We start from the raw sequence: 22,779 nt of genomic DNA, 5'->3' as shown, positions 1-22,779 counted from the left end.
CAACCAAAATGGTCAAAGGCCTGGAAACAATGCCTTATGAGGAACGGCTAAGGGAGCTGGGCATGTTTAGCCTGGAGAAGAGGAGGTTAAGGGGTGATATGATATCCATGTTCAAATATATAAAAGGATGTCACATAGAGGAGGGAGAAAGGTTGTTTTCTGCTGCTCCAGAGAAGCAGACACGGAATAATGGATCCAAACTACAAGAAAGAAGATTCCACCTAAACATTAGGAAGAACTTCCTGACAATAAGAGCTGTTCGACAGTGGAATTTGCTGCCAAGGAGTGTGGTGGAGTCTCCTTCTTTGGAGGTCTTTAAGCAGAGGCTTGACAACCATATGTCAGGAGTGCTCTGATGGTGTTTCCTGCTTGGCAGGGGGTTGGACTCGATGGCCCTTGTGGTCTCTTCCAACTCTATGATTCTATTGATTCTACCTGACAGGAGTGGGGATGTTGTGATTCTTAAGGTGTTCTTGAACTCCCTCCCTCCTTGACCAGTGGCCACATTACCATTTATTATTATTATTATTAGCATCTGGCTGGAATGACACACTTTCCCCCCACTTCCAAAACCCTCCCCAAAGGGATCTGGTTGCCATGGTGCAGTGATGCTGTGCCATTTCTGCAGTCCACAAGCCATAGTTTTCCACAATGCAGCAGCCTTTGGAAGCCTGGTGTTAAGAACACAGGTTTTTTTATTATAATAAAAAAAAAACCCTATGTGCTGACATTTATTTATTTATTTATTTATTTATTTATTTATAAACTCCTGGGATTCTAAGCAGAGCTAATTAAAATTAATCATTGGGGGGGTGCCTAATGAAAGCCCTTGCCCTCTAAGTCTCCTGGAATTAGAATTGAGAGAGAAAATAGACGGATGGGGGTGAAGGAAGAGCATTTTAAACAGGAAAAGCTAATAATGCACTTTACTACTGTACAGAATGATGGTTAATGGAAAGTTAGTCTCAGGTTAGGTGGCTTATTTTTAAATTTCTAGTACCTGTTAAGCTAGAAAGCTGTCATTTTAGCGGGGCAGCGGGGGATCATAAAAGTGTTCTTCCTCTGAAGGATAAACAGCTAACTTATCATGATCTCTGCAAACCCTCCAGGGTTCAGGAATGTGGACAAGGTGCTTGGAGGAGGGATAGGCAACCACCTGAATTCCTGACCTTCATGGCTGAAGGTCGTATAGCAGAAAAAGGGAATACATGCAGGGACAGGGAAGTAATTAAGGCCTCTCTGAGAGAGGGAATGGTCACCAGAAAGACACTGCAGTGAGACTGCTCCATAAAATGCCCTCCTTGGCCAAAGAAGGCCTGAATAAATATAGACTGGGTTCTTGTGGAGGTGGTCACCAAACCAACTCCAGGTACAGTGATACCTCTAGTTACAAAGTTAATTCGTTCTGGAGGTCTGTTCTTAACCTGAAACTGTTCTTAACTAGAGGCGTGTTTTCGCTAATGGGGCCTCTTGCTGCCGCTGCACCGCCAGCACACGATTTCCGTTCTCATCCTGGGGCAAAGTTCTTAACTCGAGGTAACTCTTCCAGGTTAGCGGAGTTTGTAACCTGAAGGGTTTGTAACCTAAGGCGTTTGTAACTCGAGGTACACTGTACTCTCAAAGAAGCTGGTTTTATTGATCTATTTCAATTAGAGATTGTAACCTGAAATGTTTGTAACTCGAGGTACACTGTACTCTCAAAGAAGCTGGTTTTATTGATCTATTTCCATTTCATTTTTATTCAGTTTTTACATAAATATTTACAATCATACAAATTTCCCATTAACATATTAACAGTTTTTTTGTGGACTTCCCTCAACTTCTCTGCCAATCATCCGTAATAAAAAATTTGTCTACACATTTCTCAAATTCCGTATCACCTTTTTTCCTTTTCCTTTTTTTGTTTTCCTTTTAAACAAAACAAATAAATAAATGATTAAATATCTTAACATATTTGTTTACATTTTTGCAATATTCCTTATCTTACTCACAAAACTTCTTTAAAACCCACTAACGTTGTTTGCTCATCACATACACCTTTCAAATACTCCGAAAATTTTTCCCAGTCCTCAATGAATTTGTGGGCTCGTTGGTATCTAATTTTCCCAGTTAGTTTATCCAGTTCTGCGTAATCTGTTAACTTCATTCTCCACTCCTCCAAAGTCGGCAGTTCTTCCTGTTTCCACCTCTGGGCCATCAATACTCTCGCTGCTGTTATCGCATATTGGAAAAGTTTACAGTCCTTTTTATTAATTTCATTCCTCGTTATTGATCTATTTCAATCAGAGATCAAAGCTTGTTTGGACGCTAAGACTACCCTGTATCCAAAGTGCCAACTTCTGGAAACGATTGTGGGGAGGGCGACACAATGTCCTGATGTGATGCACTCAAGGTCCTGACATCATGAGGGCCAGGGGGCGGAGTCAATCATGGCAGCAGCCAATGGCTCCTGTCCTCCCCCTCCCCTTGCCTTACAAGGGAAAGACGGGGAAAGCCACCTAAGACCAGTATGGAAGGAGCAGAAGGCAGAGCTGCCAGCCACCAAAGCTGCACTACAGTGGCCTCCGTAAGGAGAGAGATAAGGGGGAAGATTGCCTCAGCTGGGATTATGGCTCCTAGCTCTTACGGTTCTGAATCGATGGTTGAAAGGCTGTGGGGAAATTACCAGGGTGCCTCAAAAGCAAGTGAGGTGGGTTTGAATGTTTTCCAGTGGCAGGCAGACTTGTGCAGTTTGTTACCTTTCCTCACAATAAACAGAAGTAGGATGAATTATGCTAAGCCGGAAATATTGCAGAATTGTTAAAAGTAACAGAAATCATGCTGAAAAGCATATGTACAGGTTGGCACAACATTTTCTGAGTGCAGAGTACTAGTAGCCCCGACTGCGCTTGTTTCCTTGCTTCCATGTTATGTGGGTGGAACTGCGTGCTCATATATAGCAGAGTAATTTTAAGTGTGTGTGTGTGTGTGCTGTGAGGTGCATCCTTATTGTTGTCATTTTACAGATGTAGACTGAGTCTAAGGGCTACTTGCCAGAGGCAAAATAACAGCACCCAAAAACTCTGTGCATATAGAGCTCTAGTATACAGTGGTACCTCGGGTTACATACGCTTCAGGTTACACACGCCACTAAGCCAGAAATAGTGCTTCAGATTAAGAACTTTGCTTCAGGATAAGAACAGAAATCGGGCTCCGGCGGCACGGCAGCAGCAGGAGGCCCCATTAGCTAAAGTGATGCTTCAGGTTAAGAACAGTTTCAGGTTAAGTACAGACCTCCGGAACGAATTAAGTACTTAACCCGAGGTACCACTGTATTAGAATTCAGGCTGAATCTTTTCCCTGGTGTACATGCAAGGAGATCTATCCATAGATGACTACCACAATCACAGCTTAAAATGTTGCAAAATGTTTGATTAGTTTCCTGTCTATTACTTTTCTATGCATTTGCTTCCCTTGATAAGCGATTGGCTGGTAGATCTCTGTAAGATGGATTGTTTGGGGGGGTTGCGTGGGGAGGGCACTTGCTTATGTTGTATCTTTAAAAATTGGGAACATTTCGATGCAACTATAAATAATAAAAACCAAGCCTATTGTGCACTAGATTACATGTTACAGAAGGTGAAATATAAAGCAGAATTGCAGCAGGGTTTCCAAACTGCATAAATCCATCCAAAGTTTAGGTTCTTAGTAAATTCACTGAGAAGTGGGACTAGGGCAAAATAGCCTCCAATTCAGCAGCCTTGAATTGAATTCAACAGCCTCCAACCAATGCAGAACACCACTGCCCTCTAGTGTCCACTTCAAGCCACAACCCTCTCATGCAACATTCCAACATCTCTGTGCAAATTGTGACAGTGCTTGAAGGTACCGTACATGAAAACCAGGGGCTAGAGGATGCATCTGCCACACATCTCTGCAAGTCCAGAACAGGGTTAGGGTTAGTCCATCTAGCTCAGTATCATCTACAGTGGCTGGGAGTGACTCCCTAGAGTTTCGAGAATACTTAAGACTACCATACAGTTAGAAACATAGGATATTGCTTTCTTTTATCCTTGGTGGGATCACATCATCTGATTCTGTATTGCTTACACAGACTGACAGAGCCTCTTTGTGATTTCAGGCAGGGGTCTTTTCCAGTCCAACCTGGAAATTCCAAGGACCTTCTGCACACAAATTGTGCACTCAACCACTAAGCCATGGCACTTAGGTTGAAGGTACCTTATCCCAGGTGAGGCCATTGGCCAATTCAGATAAGTATTGTCTACACTGGCAGTGACTCTCCAGCAGTCCAACAGGTCTGTTTCCTGGTCCTACCTGGAGCTAGCAACTCTGCCATACACCTGCTTTGGAAAGGCAGGAGAAATCTACTCTCTTTACGTATTCCTCGGTGGAGGGGATCTCCTGTGAATGTTCAGTAGTAGCTAAAACACATTAAGCTGACCTCTAGTTAGACCAGACAAAAAGGTTCCCCAAACTATGAATTTTGTAATTGTAACTTATGAATAAACACAGCTGCCTAAGTAGCTTTGTCTGTCTTTGATCGACCATGGGAGGGATGAGAGGGAGTGAGATTTTGGATATGTGGAGCAGAGGACCGACCAGCAGGATGTAGCCCATCAAGTGTGCTTGCCTAGTCAAGAACTCTTGCCTTCAATGTTCACCCCACCCCTTAACCAAATTCTTAGTGGTTTTTCTTCATTTGATCTTTGGCAAGAGCTATCCAGGCTCCTTACTGAGTTTCTTCATTCCAGAAGCCACCTTCCCTCACATTTTCATAAACTTTGCTATACTTCTTTAGAGGTAGGGGGAAGGGTTGGTGTGGAGGAAGAATTTGATTCACATTCCCCAAAACAATACACTAACCAAAACACAGCCATCTTTAGAAATGCACACTTCTTTCAGTTTTGCAATGCAGTTCAGCAGCCAAGTCATACATACACAAATGCATAAGAAATGTGCAAAAGAATGCACATCATATTCAAAATAATTCAGAAATGTTTTAGATCAGGGGAAATTGTTTTGCAAAATTTTGTATATTGGGCAGAATTTTGTACAGGCAAAATTGCATATTAGAAGAAAGTTTCACTAAATGGATGCTGAAGAATGTACAGAACTGAACCTAAAAATGGGGGAGGGGGGAGTGAGAAACTAAAAGAAAGTGAAATTGACAGATTCAGCCATCACTACTGTACATGTCCATTAAGTCAGTTTGGGAGTTGCTGATTTCTAAAATTGCAGGACTGTTCAGAAGTAGAGCCTGTAATACCACAAGTAAAGATAATGTAATACATTATCTCAGTAATGCTTATAAACAATCCTGTAAGGTCATCCTTATCATTCCTCATATGGCAGAAGCGGAAATTGTGGGTGCTAAGAGAACATGGTTCCTGCTATTTCCGGTGTCCGGACTATGGGTAATGTTGCTTATGTAGACAAAATAGAATTGCCCATGGCCAAGAGGGATCTATTAGCAAGCTTGAAAAAATGTCAAGGCCTGCAGAAGTGCAAAACAAAATCTGTTGGAGGAAAACTGGAAGAAGCTGGAACAAACACAGCACAAGGAGGACAAAGCTCGTGAAATGCTGACTGAATGGGGCTTTTTGTGAGGGGGGGGGACAGAATGCAAGTACTTGGATCCCTGAAGTGAAGCACCCCACACTGCAATGTTTTGTTACAGCTCCCACTTGTAAATGAATTTATGGCAGTGTGAAGACCTGAACATTTACTCTTCACAATCTCAGGCAACGGATCCTACCTGCTGTGTTTCCATACCATCACAACCATCCTTCACATTCAATTTCTTAGCTGTTCTTAACATTATTTCCATCCTGCCAGCCTCATGTGTAAAGTGGAAGGAGATTCAAGCTCACTCATAACACTCACACCACTGGTCCGTGCATGCCTGAGCTTTTTATCCTTTGAGCTTACTTAACTTATAATTCTCATATCCTTTTCATTCTCCGGATGCGAATCTGGTTTTGATGCTCTGCTCCGATTATTATTTATCTAATTTCACTACTTGGTTCTGGTCCCTAACCTTGTAATCCCCATCTGTGATCCTTCTGAGTAAGGCCTTATTTATTTCTCAATCATGGCCTCTCTGGTGGCTAAAACTGCAAACTCCTTTTCAGGGAATAGCTCCTGGGCAACAGCAGCTCAGTGAAGAAGGGTGAACCTTTTCATATCACATTTTGATCTCTGCTACAGAAATCCCTGATCTGATTCTGCTACAGTCTTTAACCCGAACAAGTTTTACCTAAACAAGGGGTAGAAATTCAATCCAGTTCACATTTAAAAGGCAAATCTACCTGATTCACACTTTGCAAAAACAATATGAAAACTGAGACACAGCCATCCTGCAAAATTCACACTTATCTGAATTTTGCTGTGCAGTTCTGAATCTATATTACAAAAATGGATAGAGCAGGGGACAGTACACAAATACATGCATACAATAAGGGATTGTATTTGGGGAAATTGCATACAAAAACGTGCATATTGGGATAAATTCACAACAGAATGCTGAAGAATTTTCAGGAGGAAGCTGATGTGGAAATGAGAACTAAGCCTATGAATGGGAAAATGGGAAACCAAAATCATCATATTCACCCATTTCCTAGTGATACCATTGACACCATTCCCAGAGACCTCATCCTGCAAAAACCCTCATCGTTCACCTCCCAGCCCCCAAGCAAGTCAGTGGAGAAAGAAGAATTAGAGTCTCAATTATTTCTGTCTCCCGGGCTCAAATGGAGTTCATCAAATTTCACGCCATCTCTCGCAGTTGTTAGCGCAGCTGACAAAAAGAGCGAGTCTGTCGCCCTGTCAGATTCTTTACTTTAAAATTATTCCCAAATCTTGACAGAAATTAACAGCTTCTTCTTTGCATTCCTAGCACAGCTCCTTCCTTCTGAGAGTCAAACTCCATAGTTCTAAGCTACACAGCCTGTTTCCTAGGATACGTGGCCGTGTGGGTTAAACCCAATCTCTGCTCTCCAAAAGGAGCTATTTGATTGTGAAACCAAGGTCAGGGGGCTGTGTTTGCGGAGACACCCCTGTGTTGGGTTGGAACCGCAGGGCTATCCAATTGAGGAGGGTGAAAGTGCTTTAATTATTTTATCTATCATCAAGATTTATATACAGCTTCTGCAGAAAATAGCCAAGATGGCTTAAAATCAGGATATATTATTTACACACAACAACAATAATGACAACTAAAACAAACAACATTGGGCTCCATCCGTGAAAACAGTTTAAAAGCTAGAAGTCTCAAAGGCAACAGGAGCAAAGATAAGATGTGTACAGTGGTACCTCAGGTTACAGACGCTTCAGGTTACAGCCTCCACTAACCCAGAAGCAGTACCTCGGGTTAATAACTTTACCTCAGGATGAGAACAGAAATCGTGCGGCGGCGGCACAGTGGCAGTGGGAGGCCCCATTAGCTAAAGTGGTACCTCAGGTTAAGAACAGTTTCAGGTTAAGAACGGACCTCCAGAACGAATTAACCCGAGGTACCACTGTATTAAGAACTTCAGCCAATTAAGTTCCACTCAAAGCAGACTCACTGAAATCAGTGGACCTAAGTTAATTGTGTCCATGGATTCATAAAGTTGCGAAGGACCCCAAGGGTAATCTAGTCCAACCCCCTGCAATGCAGGGATCCTAGCTAAATAATCCCCGACAGATGGCCATCCAACCTCAGTTTAAAAACCTCCAGTGAAGGAGAGTCCACCACCTTTTGAGGTGGCTCATTCCATTGCCAAACAGCTCTTAGCTTCAGAAATTTCTTTCTAATGTTTCGTCAGAATCTCCTTTCTTGTCATTTGAATTCATTGGTTTGGATCCTACTCTCTGGAGCAGTAGAAAACAAGCTTGCTCCATTATCTATATGACATCCTTTCAGATATTTGAAGATGGCTATCACATCACCTCTCGGGCTAAACATACCCAACTCCTTCAGCTGTTCCTCATAAGGCTTGGCTTCCAGAACCTTTACCATATTGGTCACCCTGCTCTGCACATGTTCCAGCTTGCCAATATCCTTCTTAAATGATTCCAATGTGTCTGCTCTAAGTAAGACCAATGTTGGACCTTAACCCACTGTCTTCAACTTACTTCCAGACCAATGCAGAATTGTGTGAGCCTGTAGGAAGCCATCTTCGTTGCATAAAGAGTTTCCAGCATGAGGACTGGAATCCTAGCCAGAGTTAGCCCCTAATGCTCCCACAGGCTCCTTTTGCGATGAATGCCTGAAGAGACCTAACATGGGCAGGCTTCCCACTAGAAGTAGTAATGGCTATGACAAACTCTACATAACTCCACCCATTTTCATCCAGCAATCCTGCTCAAGTTTCATAACATGGTGGCAACAGCTGGAGTATGACATTATCTTTACCAGGGCCAGGCAAAACCACAAAGTTATCAGCACCACGCTCTAACCAACTGAGCTATCCTTTGGTATGTGTAAAATAGAAATCACTTCCTGTTCCCTTAGTGTTTTGTAGATAATCAATCTAAAAACTGGAGAGATGAGAGCGCTTAACCGCTTGAATAGGAAACCTTCCCCAAGTTCAGACTGATAGGTCCCAATAGCTATTGTGCTAAGAGGTTTTACTTTCATTATTAAAAAACAAAAATGCTGAAAAGGCCACAGTTCGTTCCTGACATCTTTCTCCCTGGAAACATCATCCATGAAAAACAGAGGTCGCTTCCTGCTGGAAGGAGCTGACTGGGAAAGACTTGTGTGCTCACCAGTCCCCTTCCCTTCTTGGAATGACCCACTGTGAAGATAATAATCCTTCTGAGGCCCAACTTTTGTGTTTGCTGGTGATTCACACTATCTGAGAAGATAGCGAAGCTGGCAGGTGCATTAACATGTCTAAACTGGAAGATCTGGGGCTTCCGTTATCACTTTGTGGGTGGATATTGGACTTTTTGTCAGACCGCCCCCAGAGGGTTCGGTTGGGCCCTTATACCTCTAATATGCTTAAGACTAACATAGGAACACCACAGGGATGCGTACTCAGTCCGCTCCTTTATATTCTTTACACGTACGATTGTGTCGCTACTCACCCTAGTAATAGGGTTGTCAAATTTGCAGATGACACAACCGTGATTGGGCTCATCTCTGAAAGGGAGGGTGAAATGGATTATAGAGATGAGGTGGAGCGGCTGACAGAGTGGTGCAGAGCTAACAACTTGCTCATAAATACAAGGAAGACAAAGGAACTTGTGGTGGACTTTAGGAGACAGAAGAGCAATGTCCAGCCACTTTTGATTGATGGGGTCTGTGTGGAGAGGGTAACAACGTTCAGATTTTTGGGCATTGAATTACAAGAGGATCTGTCCTGGAGTGTCAACACAAGGGGGCTTGTGAAGAAGGCGCAGCAGAGACTGTATTTTTTGAGAATACTAAGGAAAAACCATCTTCCGCAGAAACTGCTGCTTGCCTTCTATCACTGTGCCATTGAGAGCGTGCTTACTTATGGCTTATGTGTGTGGTACGGAAGCTGTACTACCCAGGACAGGATGGGGTTGCGCAGGGTTGTGAAGGCAGCAGAGAGCATTGTTGGCTGCCCACTCTCCACCTTAGAGCAGATTTATGCCACAAGGTGCCATAGGAAGGCACTGGACATAGTAAAAGATCCATCGCATCCTGGTCACTGTCTCTTCGAGCTCTTGCCGTCGGGACGGAGATACAGGACGATGAAGACAAGAACGAGCCGTCTTAAGAACAGCTTCTTCTCCAGAGCAATCTCAGCCCTGAATGGGAAGCCCGGACTTTGAAAGTCATCAAATCTCCTTTGCTGTATTTTACTATATTTTTTAATTAGTGTTTTTATGGAGCAGCCAAGTAATTTCGTTGTCCCCGAAGGGGGCAATGACAATAAAGATATTATTATTATTATTATTATTATTATTATTATTATTTGCAAGGCAGTCCTTCCCAGAATTCACCTTCAGACCATGGATAAGAGTTTGACACAGTCAAACATCTGCCAGGCTTCTCTTATGCAACCCTCCTGGTTCCCCTTCAAAACAAGCTTGCTCTTCTTACAATGTAAAAAATCCTACAAGGATTCTGAGACACAGCCACTTACTCTGCCTAGAAGCCAGCTAATACTTCCCTGCTGTTAATCAAACTGCATTGAAGAACAACATAGGAACCTAGAAAATTGCCTTATAGAGTGTCAGATCCACTGGTCCTTCTTGCTCAGCACTGTGTCTAGACTGATCAGAAGTGGATCTCCCAGATTTCAGACAGGGAGTCTCTCCCAACCCTACCTGGAGATTGAACCTGGAATCTTCTGCATGCAAAGTAGATGCTTTGCCCCCTTTTCTTTAAAATGATAATAATAATAAAGTGCAAGCAGGAGTTTCCTAGCCTACAGAGCTAGCAGTTGTCATTAATTCATTTTCTTTTGTTAATTAATACAGCAGGGTTTTCAAAAGAAGTCACCCAAGACAGTTTACAGGAATGAAAATGGTTAGAAACAGAACCATTTAAAAAACAACCTCCTTGCAATTTAGGCATCTCTCGAGGGCAGAAGATTAGCAAATCCTCGTGAGGGAAGGCTATGCTGAACTGGCTGCTACTAATTTAATTTGCAACGTTGTTTTACAGCTTTCATCTTCTGTAAGGTGGGCCATTTGATATGTCCCTTTTGCAAAGGAGGGGGGGGCATCCAACGCCAGCTGCTTTCATCCACTGCAGAAGCCGCCTGGACACAAGCTGCTCACACAACCACATCCCCTCTTTTGGGTGGGAGTGAATGTACATAAGGCCAACTCCCAATCCGCTCCTGCCATTACAGGGCTGATTTTCTCCCTTCACCATCATCACAACGGCTGTTGTGTCCTTAGGGAGGCAGAGGCTCCTGTTCCCTCCACGATGAATCACATCTGATAAAACCTGAACTTCTCATTTGTCAGGTGCCTCATTTCCTCTCCTAGCTTTGCCTCTCTCATCTCTTGCGTGCCAGAATTTGCCAAGTCTAAAAAGAAACAGAGCGATGATGACAAATTAAAATAAACCCATTTCTCCAATGTGCCCCGACATGTCAGGCATCCCCTTCCTTGGCACCGCAGAGGCTACGGAAGCCTGCACCGCGGGTGGAACTGCAAATCTCCTGCTTCCTCGAGAACCTTGGAGTGCAGTATTAGGGAAAAAGAGAGGTTCTTCCAAGATAGCTCTGGGCTGCAGGCACAATTCTGTTAGCGGACGGGGCTGAAGCTTAGTGGCAGGACCCATTCTTTGCACCCACAAGGTCCTAGAACCACCCCCAAGATTGGGAAATACTCCTGACTGAAACCCTGGGGATCCACTGCTGCTGCTGCCGCTCAGTGTAAACAACACTGACTAGCTAGATAAGTGGTCTGACAGCCTCCTATGTTTTCAGGAATTACCATTCATGTACAGTGGTACCTCTAGTTACGAACTTAATTCATTGAGAGGTCCATTCTTAACCTGAAACTGTTCTTAACTAGAAGCGTGCTTTTGCTAATGGGGCTTCTTGCTGCCGCCGAGCTGACGGCACACGATTTCCGTTCTCATCCTGGGGAAAAGTTCTCAACTCGAGGTAACTCTTCCAGGTTAGCGGAGTTTGTAACCTGAAGGGTTTGTTACTCGAGGTATCACTGTATTATATTAGGCCTGGCTGTATGGCATACTTCAGTATTACAAATAGGGCTGGGCCAGATTTCATCTTTTGGAGCAGTGGGTCCGTGCATCTGGCTATTAACCAGAAAGTTGGTGGTTCAAGTCCACCTGGGGATGGCTGTGGGCAGGGTTCCTGCATTGCAGTGGGTTGGGCTAGATGACCCTCAGGGTCCCTTCCAACTCTATGATTCACGTTTGGAATAAAAAATATTTCTGCCGGACACATATGCTGAAATCAAAAATTCCTTGCTATTTTTCATCTGTGTGCAGGAGCCAAGGAACACTGACTTTATTCCTTATGATAATATGGGAACTGTTTCCACACTGAAAAGCATGCTTGCATGAGTTCCCTGAGGAATACAAGAGGCTGTCTTATACGGAACAGGATTGTTGGTTCATCTAGCTCAGTTTTGCCTTCATTCATTGGCAGAGACTTCCTAGGATATCAGACAGGGGTCTTTGTGAACTTTTTCCTCCAGATCCCATGGATTGAATCCGAGGTCTTTGGTTTGCAAAGTAGGAGATTTCCCACTGAGCTGCAAGCCTTTTCCTGGTAGGATGCTTTAAATCAGAAGCCACTGCTCGTGGGAGGACGTCCGAAGAGCCAAACTCTTGTGGGTGCACATAGCGTCACAGAGCAATGTGACCAACAGATCCTGGTGAAAGAGGCTGCCTGTTCCTTGCCAGCCCCGTGGCCCACGTTTCATGGAATGTGCAGAGAAACTGCAACAACAAAAAAGTCTTTTATGTCTTCCCATTCACGGGGGCCTAGTTTATAATCCAATTCCTACACACTCTGCCTGCACCCCACTGGTTTCAAACAGACCATTGAAAAATATTTCCATATATCTGAAAAGGTGCTCATCCTTCCAAAATGACACATCTCTCACACACTGTGCAAATTTAAAACTTGGAGACAATCGGAATTAATGCGGAAACCAGTGGAATTGCTTTTCTTAAACCTCATACTCAGTGGGGAAGCAGAATGTGGGAGAAGTTAGGCTGTGTGTGAATATATATATATATATATATATATATATATATATATGAGCTCTAAAATGTATATGATCTTATTATCTCTTTCAAATCCCTTCCAAACCCAATTTACAACAGAGAGAGGAGAGAGAGACGATGAGGGTAAGCAAGATCACAAAAAACTTAATTGGAAGAGAACATTTAAAAGAAACTGCTAGAAACGGCAGATAATATAATCATCTAGCTTTGACTGCATAACTCCGATCTAAGGCTTGCTTCCTTTCAGAAGCAAAAAAACTGAGATTTCTCAAGGAAAATTTTGCCGCTTTCCTTTGGAGGAAAAGAAACCTGAAGCTGATGTCCCTGAAGCGCAAGGAACGAACACTAGAATGGGATAGGGTAGGGAACGTCCTTTGATTTATCTATTATTGCATTTATATTGTTCCATTATTATTATTATTAATTAAATTTGAATACTGCCCTTCATCCAAGGATCACAGGGCAGTTCACAACACAAAAATACAAAGTGAGAACACAAAATGCATACTACATAATAAAGCAAAAACCAAAACAAATCAATGATCCCCACTCTCACAAACATGTTTTAAAAGCCATGGAATCAGGTAGGTAGCCGTGTTGGTCTGAAGCAGTCGAAATATATATTAAAAAAATTAAAAAATGCCCAGTAGCACCTTAGAGACCAACTAAGTTTGTTCTTGGTATGAGCTTTCATGTGTGTACACACTTCTTCAGATACAGTGAAACAGAAGTCCAACAGACCCTTATATATCTAGTGGGAAGGTGGGATGGGGTTTTTCTCAGGAGGGTAGTAGGAGATGGGTGATTGACTCAATGGGTATGGTAAACCTGTTGACGACTGTTAACAACTACAATTAGTCCTACAGGTAGCCATAGAATGTTAGTCAGCCCAATGCCTGGTTGAAGAGAAATGTTTTCACCCAGCACCTAAGGATATGTCCTATCTTTCCTCCAAGGAGCTCAAGCTGGTGTACACAATTCCCCCTCTTCCCACATTATCCTCATAAGAACCTGGTGAGGTAGGTTGGGCAGAGAGACCAAGGGTGATAAGTGAGCTTTCGTGGCCGAGTGAGGAATTGAACCCCAGGTCCCAGCCCAACACTCAATCCACTACACGACACAGGCTATCTTAAGCCTGCTCCAGCCTTCCCAACCAGTTGCCCTCCAAGTGTTGCTGGACTAGCAATTCCCATCATTTCTGACCACCACCCATCATGGATGGGCCTGCTGGCAAGTCAACCAGGTTGAGGAATTGTGGTCTACTCTCAACAGCAGCAGGAATTCTCCATAGCCCAGATGTCTAATTACCTACTTTTCAACAGTTTTCAAACTTTCAAATCAAATACTGTAACTGGGCTTGAATCCACGCACTATATATCAGAAGTAATCTGCACCAGCAGCTTAATCCTACGGTTGGGCTAGCAAAGAATGCCAGGTTTAATCCCCAACATCTCTACAGTCATACCTTGGTTCTCAAATGCCTTGGTACTCATACGTTTTGGCTCCCGAACGCCGCAAACCCAGAAGTAAGTGTTCTGGTTTGCGAACGTTTTTTGGAAGCCGAACGTCTGACACAGCTTCTGCTTGAGTGCAGGAAGCTCCTGTAGCCAATCAGAAGCAGCGCCTTGGTTTTCGGGAGTCGAACAGACTCCTGGAGTGGATTAAGTTTGAGAACCAAGGTACCACTGTAGTTACAAGGGTCAGGTACCAGGTGATGGTACTTGGAGAGTCTCTGCCATTCAGGGTAAACAAGACTACCCTAGACAGGCAAACAGACTAAGACCCTGGTATGAAGCAGCTTTCTACAAACATAATGTACAGTTCGTCACAGTATTCTGCAACAAATCATCTATGAAAAATGCTACTAAATATACAGTATTCCCCAGGGAACTATTTCTTAGCATTTTAAGTAATCTGCCAATCAATTTAGATCTGAGCATAAATTTAAAAGACAGAGAGGATCATTATTACAAAGGCTCTGCTAATGGGGAAAATTGGGTGAAATTCTTCTGAAAGGGAAGGCTCTGTTTAGTCCTCAGCAAACAGATTTAGCACACTGGCTGAATCAGCAAAGCAGGGCGCTTTTCCTAAGAACTGGCCCAGTTGTTTTTGTCAATACTCAGTGCCACATATCTTGTTTCCGTGCCTCTTGTTCCCGTGTCAATAATACAAAGTTTTGTTGGCTTTCTGACCCTTCTTCTAGTCCTCCTTCTAGAAAGGGATTATTAGCACACTTACTGTCAGACTCCGAGTTTGCTTTTGTAAAAATAAATAAGCAGGGTGAACTTGTAGGATCACAGCCATTCAGCAAAGGATGAGACCGATTTCCATTATGGAACATTTAAAGCAAAAGTGGGTTACACTGCTGTTAATGGCAACCACAATGCACAAAGAGCGTAAACAAAAACCCTCCTAAAATTATGGCTGCAACAATGATAGGGTAAGATAATGAGGGCAAAATAGCTTGCGGAAGGGAACATGAGTAGCAGTTGTATTAGCAATGGGCCATTTCTACAACACACACTTAAAACGGATTGAAGAGTCATCATTTGTCTCCCTGGGAACTATAGTTTCATAAAGGAAGCTTAGGATCTCACCAGACTGTTAGTCCCAGCAAACGTGCCCAGTGCTGGGGGGGGGGAGCTCAACTGGTATAAAACTGATACAAAATGTGCAGAGCTGCCCTCTCTGTGTCTTAAGAAGCCTACAAACCTTGCACCCTCTAAAAACAGCAGTTTCTGGACCCTGACCAAGACTTTTCATTCTACTTTAGAAGTTCTGGCATATGCCTGGTTCCCTCCTGCAAAAATACTTTGGAGGTGCCCTGTGAGCCTTCTGAGTTCTGCATTCCTAGGGTGTTTGTGTGTGCCTTTATGCGCATGCTCACATACCCTCCAACACTTGACGAAAACAGGGATGTCCTAAGGAAAAGCAGGATCAAATCAGAAACCGGAATGGCTTCTGTAAATCCGGGACTGTCCCTGGAAAATAGGGGCACTTGGAGGGCTTATGCTCAGAGGTTCTCATATTCCACAAATAAAGTACAGCACTAGCATAGGTGGCTGAGGCAAGCCTAGAGGCAGACCAGAGTTGAAATAGAGGGGAAATGTCCTTTCTTTTTTGCCGAGTTAACTTGCATGAAATGATAACCCCAGAATTGAACCAGCATGAGTTGCAATATTACATCTGACAACCCAGCGCCGTTCTCTGCAACAAAATCATGGCTTGCCACCCTCCCTCTCCCCTTCCAAGCACGGCAAACTTTCATAAACGGTTCTGCGGCACACATTCAATTTCTCCCCATTCCACAGAACGCCAAGATTAAGCCCAAGGCCAGAAACCTGATGCTGCCGAGTCTTGCGCTCCCAGCACCAAGGGCTGCGCTTACTTGCTTCCCCCCCCCCCTTTTTTTTTTAAAGGCAATGCTTAGCTGCATCCTTTAGTAATCTGTTTCCATGGTGACCGTTCACTTCAAAGGGAAGTATTGTCATTGTTTAAAGAAATGGAGAAGGGCAGTCTAAAGCAAGGAAAGGGGCAGTATGTTAATAGGGCTCGCTTACCCGCTTGCTTTCAGACACACACAACTGGTCTATTGGTTTTCCTGCTTGGGAGCAAGGCAGAGCTCATCACAAACTCTAAATTCCCATTTCCTCCTCTTCTTCTTTTTGCAAAAAAAAATGTAATATGGCTTTTCAGCAGAACTTCAATATCTCTTAGGTTAGGTGTTCAGGAGCCAATGGCCTATGAATTTGTTCATATAGAGAGAGTGGCCATTTACCATGAATCACTGCCAATCAGAGAAACATCTTTGACATGTGCCTCATCAGGGTTGCCTGAACTAACCAAGGTACAGCCTGGGTCCTCAAGTTGCAGCTCCATATTTTCCATTATTTAGAAATGTATACCCCAAATTCCTCTTCATGAAAAAAGCAAACTCAAAGGCAGCTTACAAGATAAAAATTCATATTATTGTTATTTATTCATGAATCTTTTCCCAAGAAGCATCCAGAATTGATTTGCAGTGTAGTAAAAACATACACAGAACAATTGTGTATGCAAAAAAAAACAAAAAAAAAAAACACCAGCTTAAACATTTGCATTAATAAAAACAGAATGTGTATATGTCTCTCTGTGTGCGTACAATTTAACCCAATTGTGTGTGTCTGTGTGTAATAAATTCACACCCAATGCAGATATCAAGTGGCCTAAACATCTCCACTTAGAAGGTCTGCTGAAAAAAGAATATATTCTGCCCCAACTGGGCTCCAGCTCCATAGACCATTAGCTCTGACCCCCAACTGACTTTTCTGTGGATCTTTATGAGAATAAAGGTTCCCTATTCCAAACTAAGCAGACGTGGTGAAAGCACTATGAAAATCCAACTCATACTCCTGGCCACAGGAACCCACAGCTGCCTGCTACACTTTGCAAGGAAGGAAAGCTGATGGATAAATCTCTCAACAAGAACAAGTTTCATTATTTGCTAACTGACTTACTTTTTCAAGGCCAGGCGGATCTGATAGGGGGGGGGGAGCAAAATCCCATGCCACCACCTGAAGGTTTTCAGCAACTAAAAATCTTGTTTGAAAGAAAGAAAATATCCTGAAGTTTATTTAATGTGGATGTTTTCCCAGGATTCCACCTCCCCGCCAAAGCAAGTTAAATTTGCCAGCCTCCAAAAATGAAGCCAAAACAAAACACACCACCGCTTCTCTGTTACCCAAACTGTTGGTGCTAGAAGCATCCCTTTTAGCATGGAACATATTCACACACAGCCAAAATGAGAAAACCTGGGGATAAAACTAACTGATCAAGTTGGATATGTCACACTACAGTTGACTTAACTGCTCAAACTACTCCATCAACACCTCCAATAGACAGACAGACAGACAGAGTACAGTTGTACGTACCTTGGTTTTGGAACAGCTTAGTTCCCAAACGTTTTGGCTCCTAAGCGTCACAAAACCAGAAGTCACTATTCTGGTTTGCGAACTATTTTGGAAGCTGAATGTCCAACAGGGCTTCTGCAGCTTCCAATTGTCTGCAGGAGCTTCCTGTAGCCAATCAGAAGCAGTGCTTTGGTTTCTGAATGTTTTGGAAGTTGAACAGACTTACGAAACAGATTCTGTTTGACTTTCGAGGTACGACTGGAGAGAGAGAGAGAGAGAGAAAGAGAGAGAGAACCTTTGCACAGAATATGAACTCAGAATATGAACTCAGAGCCAAGCTATATGTTCAGGAATGCAATTTCAAATAGCATTACACTGGAGGCTGAAGGCTGGATGGTTGAACAAAGATGGAAATCTGCCCACAGAAAGGTAGCATGTCAGGAAGCTGGATTATGGATCAGAGGTGCTGAGATTGCTGGATTTGCTGGTGAAATAACATACAACTTTAAGTGCATAATTTCCCTTTTCCAAAAAAAGTACTTATGCAGCATGTCCCCCATTTTTTAGAACCATGGTGTCCCGATCAACATATTCACCATTTCATCTTAACATAGTTAAGAGGGAGAGAAACAGCATTTTAAATCAGATCCTCTACATTTCTCAGACTTACAGGCTTTGACAAGGCTAATGAACGCTGCTGTTTCCAGCTAAATCTCTCTATCCAAAGGATATCAGGTAGAGGACTCCATGGGGATAGGAAGCCAACAAACCAAGGAGCAGTCTTGGTACACAGCTACAGGACAGAAGAACACCTCCAGCTTCTAATCTGAAAAGGCAATTAGATCCAGCCATAGAGTCTGAACACCAGAAATGAACTGGGCACAAATCTTGTCATGAAACTAAGAATAAGATTACAATCTGTACCCTCTTATGTGGGAGGACGCTCGCCTTAACACCATGTAGTTTACTTCAGAGTACATATAGTTAGGACTGCACTAAATGGTTATTAAATTCTAAGGCAAGTGGCTAGAAATTCACATTTTTGCGTCAGCCTATTGCAAACATCTGGAGAAGTGTGTGTGTGTGTGTGTGTGTGTGTGTGTGTGTGGAGTGGGACAGAATGTAACTCAGGAGGAAAGGGTGGGTGTATGAATACCCAATAGTGTTGGTAGCAAGCTTGAGGTCCACTCACATATAGGCCAAAGCAGTTTATATAGTCAACCCCCTGAAGAGATCTGCTCCCATTCTTATGCACTCTGTAAGAAAATGTTTCTAAACTACTACCTACTAGTCTGGAAACACAAGACAAATCATAGCCTCCATCCATTAATCAAGCAAGCAAAAGAACAAACAAACAAACAAACAAACACCTGTGGGTTGTATCCAACTCAGTCCTACACAGAGTGAATGTAATGAGTCTCATTTAGCCACAGCCATTAATGGGTTTGCCAAGAGCTGGATGAGCACTGGATACAACTCTATATAAGAACACACTCTATAGAGAGAGATCATTCCTTCTGTTTCCAGCGTGAGTCACACAATCCAAAACTGCACCAAGCATGTACAAGATGGAGATACCAGCAAGGTTGGGGGAACCTTAGAGGTGTAGAAGCACCCAAAAAAACAAAACAAAACCCCCAAAGCAGCTCACACAGGACTAAGTACACTCAGACAGAAAACCAACAGGGAGGGAGAATGGAATGGGACATAATGGAAGAGCATTCCATGTTGCAGCCTTTTCTTGCAGTTCCCACTTGTTTCTTTTTACACTCTGCTTTTCAGGCCCTAAATTGCCATCCCAAAGGCAGCTTAAAATAATAAATACATGTCTGATAAGAAGTATAGTCCAAAAATAAGTAAAATTGCATTCAAAACTAAGTGCAAGATGGAATCAGTGAAAACACTCCTAGTCAGCTAAAGAGGTTAAAATTATTCTGTGCCCACAGTCAGAACAAGCAAAAAGAAGTCATAACAGCTCATCTAAAACTCAAAAGGGACAATCCACACGTCATTCCACTTCACTGGTTGTTCTGTGATCATTCTCCAATGTTACCAATGTTACTGCTGTTCAGAGGACCACTTTTGCACTACAGCACAACAAAAGAACAAGGAAAAAAACTTGGAATGCTTACAAGATTTCTGAAGCAAGTTGCAGGACATGCACAAACTGGGAACAAAGCAGCATGTCCACCTTGAAACTTTTGCAGGTGCAAACAGTATTGAAAGCAAGATCACATATGACCACTCCAATACCATCAATGAGCACAAATCACCCATAAAAAGGATGTCTGGAGGGGTCTTTCCACAATCTGGGCATCTACCGTATTTTTCGCCCCATAGGGCGCACCGGCCCATAGGGTGGACCTAGTTTTTTTGGGGGGGGAATAAAGAAAAAAAAATTATTCCCAGCCCCCAGAACAGGCTGCTATCCGCAAGCCTAGGGAGCCCGGCGGGAAGTCTCGCCGTCTCCCCAGGTTTGCGGATATCTGCCCGAAGCCCAGGGCGTGCTGCTCACCGCGCCCCGGGCTTCGGGATGCAGGCAGCTCTCCAGAAGCCTTGGGAGACCGGCGTGAGTTTGCGCTGGGCTCCCTGGGCTTGCAGAGAGCTTCCTGAAGCCTGGAGAGCGAGAGGGGTTGGTGCGCACCGACCCCTCTCAGTCTCCAGGCTTCAGCAAAAGCCTGCATTCGCCCCATAGGATGCACACACATTTCCCCTTCATTTTTGGAGGGGGAAAAGTGTGTCCTATAGGGCGAAAAATACGGTAATCTGAGAAGGCCCAATCTCACATCAATCAGCTGCAGCTTGTAAGACAAAAGGACATGGAGTTAAGGCCTTGGTTCTCCAGCTGTTATTGGACTACAACTACCCATCATCCCTAGCTAGCAGGACCAGTGGTCAGTGATGGTGGGAACTGTAGTCCAAAAACAGACAAAGTTCCACATGTGGAAAAATGAATCTTCTGTGCTATTTCATACCTTGTGCTATAGAGCACCAAGAATGAAAATTAAAGCCAAATGCAACATTGTTCTTCCACTTGCCCCCCAAGCTTACGGAATCTCTTCTGGAAACAGAAAGCGCCATGGAACCTCTTGTGCAACAGCAGAATGAAATGTTTCCCTTCCAGCTCCAAAATCAAGAACCAAACAAAACCACAGTGTATAATGCAACAGCTTTACAATTATGTCCACAGAAGTCGATAGCCCAGATGTAGTTAAAATTATTACTAGCATCAGCCCTCCATCAGCCCTCAGAACACTAACACAAGTCATTTGTGGCACTTTGACTAGCTGAACATGGCGGGAGGCCACCCAATCTACACATAAATAAGTCCTGGAGGCAGTCTTTGCTTCTCCACAGACAAATGGTAGTTTATAGGCATACAACAGAAAGCTCTGTTTGACTTACCTACTGTGATGACATTTGTGGAAAGGAAATGCTGGCAGTTTATGCTTCCTGACAAGGAATCTTCCGGTTGCCCCAAATCAGCCAGCATGGCTTCCACAGTTGCCAGAAGCAAAGCAGAAGACCTCGTCTTTCTCAACCCGTTCAAGATGTGAGTGTATGCAGTTGTCAGGAGACACCACCAGGAAACTTCAGGTATATGAAAATCAGTTCTAGCAGTAACATAATCCACTGGAATTGATTTTAGAAAGCTATTTCATGCCCATTGGTCCAATTAAGTCCAGTATTGTCTGTTCTGGTATTTCCTGACCCTGTATCAGAAAGACTTCTAATTGAAGATATCAGAGAGGGAACCTGGGATTTTCTGCACACTGAGCAATTGGTTCTCCTGAAGCTAAGTGAAACGCGGTCTCCCAACAGCTGGATAAAAGCTTCCTTCAAAATATCAGCAGCCCAGGATTCAACAAGCCCAGTGTCTTTCATCAGTGCTATTCTCTGCCACGATCTTCCTCTTAGGAGGGTGAAAACTCATGAGTGGGCAGTAACAAAAGGTCACATTGTCATTGTCTTCCAAACCAGGGGCCTTTGAGTACTGTGTGTGTTCACTGGGTATTTAAATGCAAAGGATTCTTCTTCTTTTTCCCCTTTCCCCTGGGTCAAGTTGCACACCTGTGAACAAAGCAAAAATGCATCAGTATTGCTCATTCGGGCATTTCATAAATATGTTCTTTATCTTTTTAAAAAATATATATGATGGCTACCTTTTTATTACCTACACTACACTACACTTCTTTTGCCTGTTATGTCTCTGTGGGAGAGCCTTTATTATGCGGTGAAAAGGATAGCAGCTTCTTAAATAGAACTCTCAACAGTCACAGAGTTCTCCGGAAGAATCAGGGCTATAGAACTAATGTTGTAGCAAAATGGTGGACTCCTGAGGGGTGACCTATTTCGGTTTATCTCAGGGACCTTTCCTTTAATTCTCAACTCTTCTTACAATCTCTAGTCCCTTTCAGTTGTGGAGAGACCGGAGAGAAAGTATTCATGCAAGAGTCTTCCCGGTTGCCCATCAAGAAGCAAACCTCCTCTCCCTTTCCAAAGTTCTAGCCCAGGGTTGACTCCAGGTGTAAACTGGCACGTTAATCTCTCACAATCCCCCCTGCCCCAATATAGTATTAATTTATTTAAATACAGTGGTACCTCAGGTTAAGAACTTAATTCGTTCTGGAGGTCCGTTCTTAACCTGAAACTGTTCTTAACCTGAAGATCACTTTAGCTAATGGGGCCTCCCGCTGCCGCCATTTCTGTTCTCATCCTGAAGCAAAGTTCTTAACCTGAGGTACTGTAACCTGAGGCAGAGTCTGAAACATCTGTAACCTGAAGCGTCTGTAAACGTCTGTAACCCGAGGTACCACTGTATTAGTATTCTGCCCTGCTAACTCATTCACATTGCCGCTGCCAAGCAATTTCTGTTCTCATCCTGAAGCAAAGTTCTTAACCCGAGGTACTATTTCTGGGTTAGCAGAGGCAGAGTCTGTAACCTGAAGCGTATGTAACCTGAGGTACCACTGTATTAGTATCCTGCCCTGCTAACTCATTCACATTGCTGTCAGCACAAATTTCAAAGGATAGCTGTTTTTTGGTTTGCATATTGTTTCAGGACATGTGCATGGGTGGGTTCGCCGTTAAAATGCGGGCTGGATTGAATTCCTTCCCTTCCCCCCAGTCCCTATTCTGCACCCACACATCTTGCCTGTATCTCCAGGTGTGCATCTGCCTACCTAGGATGCCACAGAAGGAGGCAGGGACGGGGAA

General features: G+C 43.4%; 1 protein-coding gene across 1 annotated transcript in view; it reads right to left on the bottom strand.

The window, feature by feature from the left end:
- Window positions 1–22,779, bottom strand: part of PLCH2 (phospholipase C eta 2) — a 308,782-nt gene that overhangs the window by 272,238 nt on the left and 13,765 nt on the right. Inside the window, exon 2 of the mRNA XM_083452318.1 lies at window positions 20,968–21,633. Coding sequence (XP_083308444.1) covers window positions 20,968–21,055 — 88 coding nt within the window. The 5' untranslated portion in view covers window positions 21,056–21,633. The remainder of the gene's footprint in view (window positions 1–20,967; window positions 21,634–22,779) is intronic.

This window comes from Podarcis tiliguerta, assembly GCF_965153285.1.
Source record: "Podarcis tiliguerta genome assembly, chromosome: 8".
Lineage (NCBI taxonomy): Eukaryota > Metazoa > Chordata > Lepidosauria > Squamata > Lacertidae > Podarcis > Podarcis tiliguerta.
The sequence above is the reverse complement of the archived record's forward strand: the minus strand, read 5'-3'. Positions and strand labels throughout refer to the sequence as shown.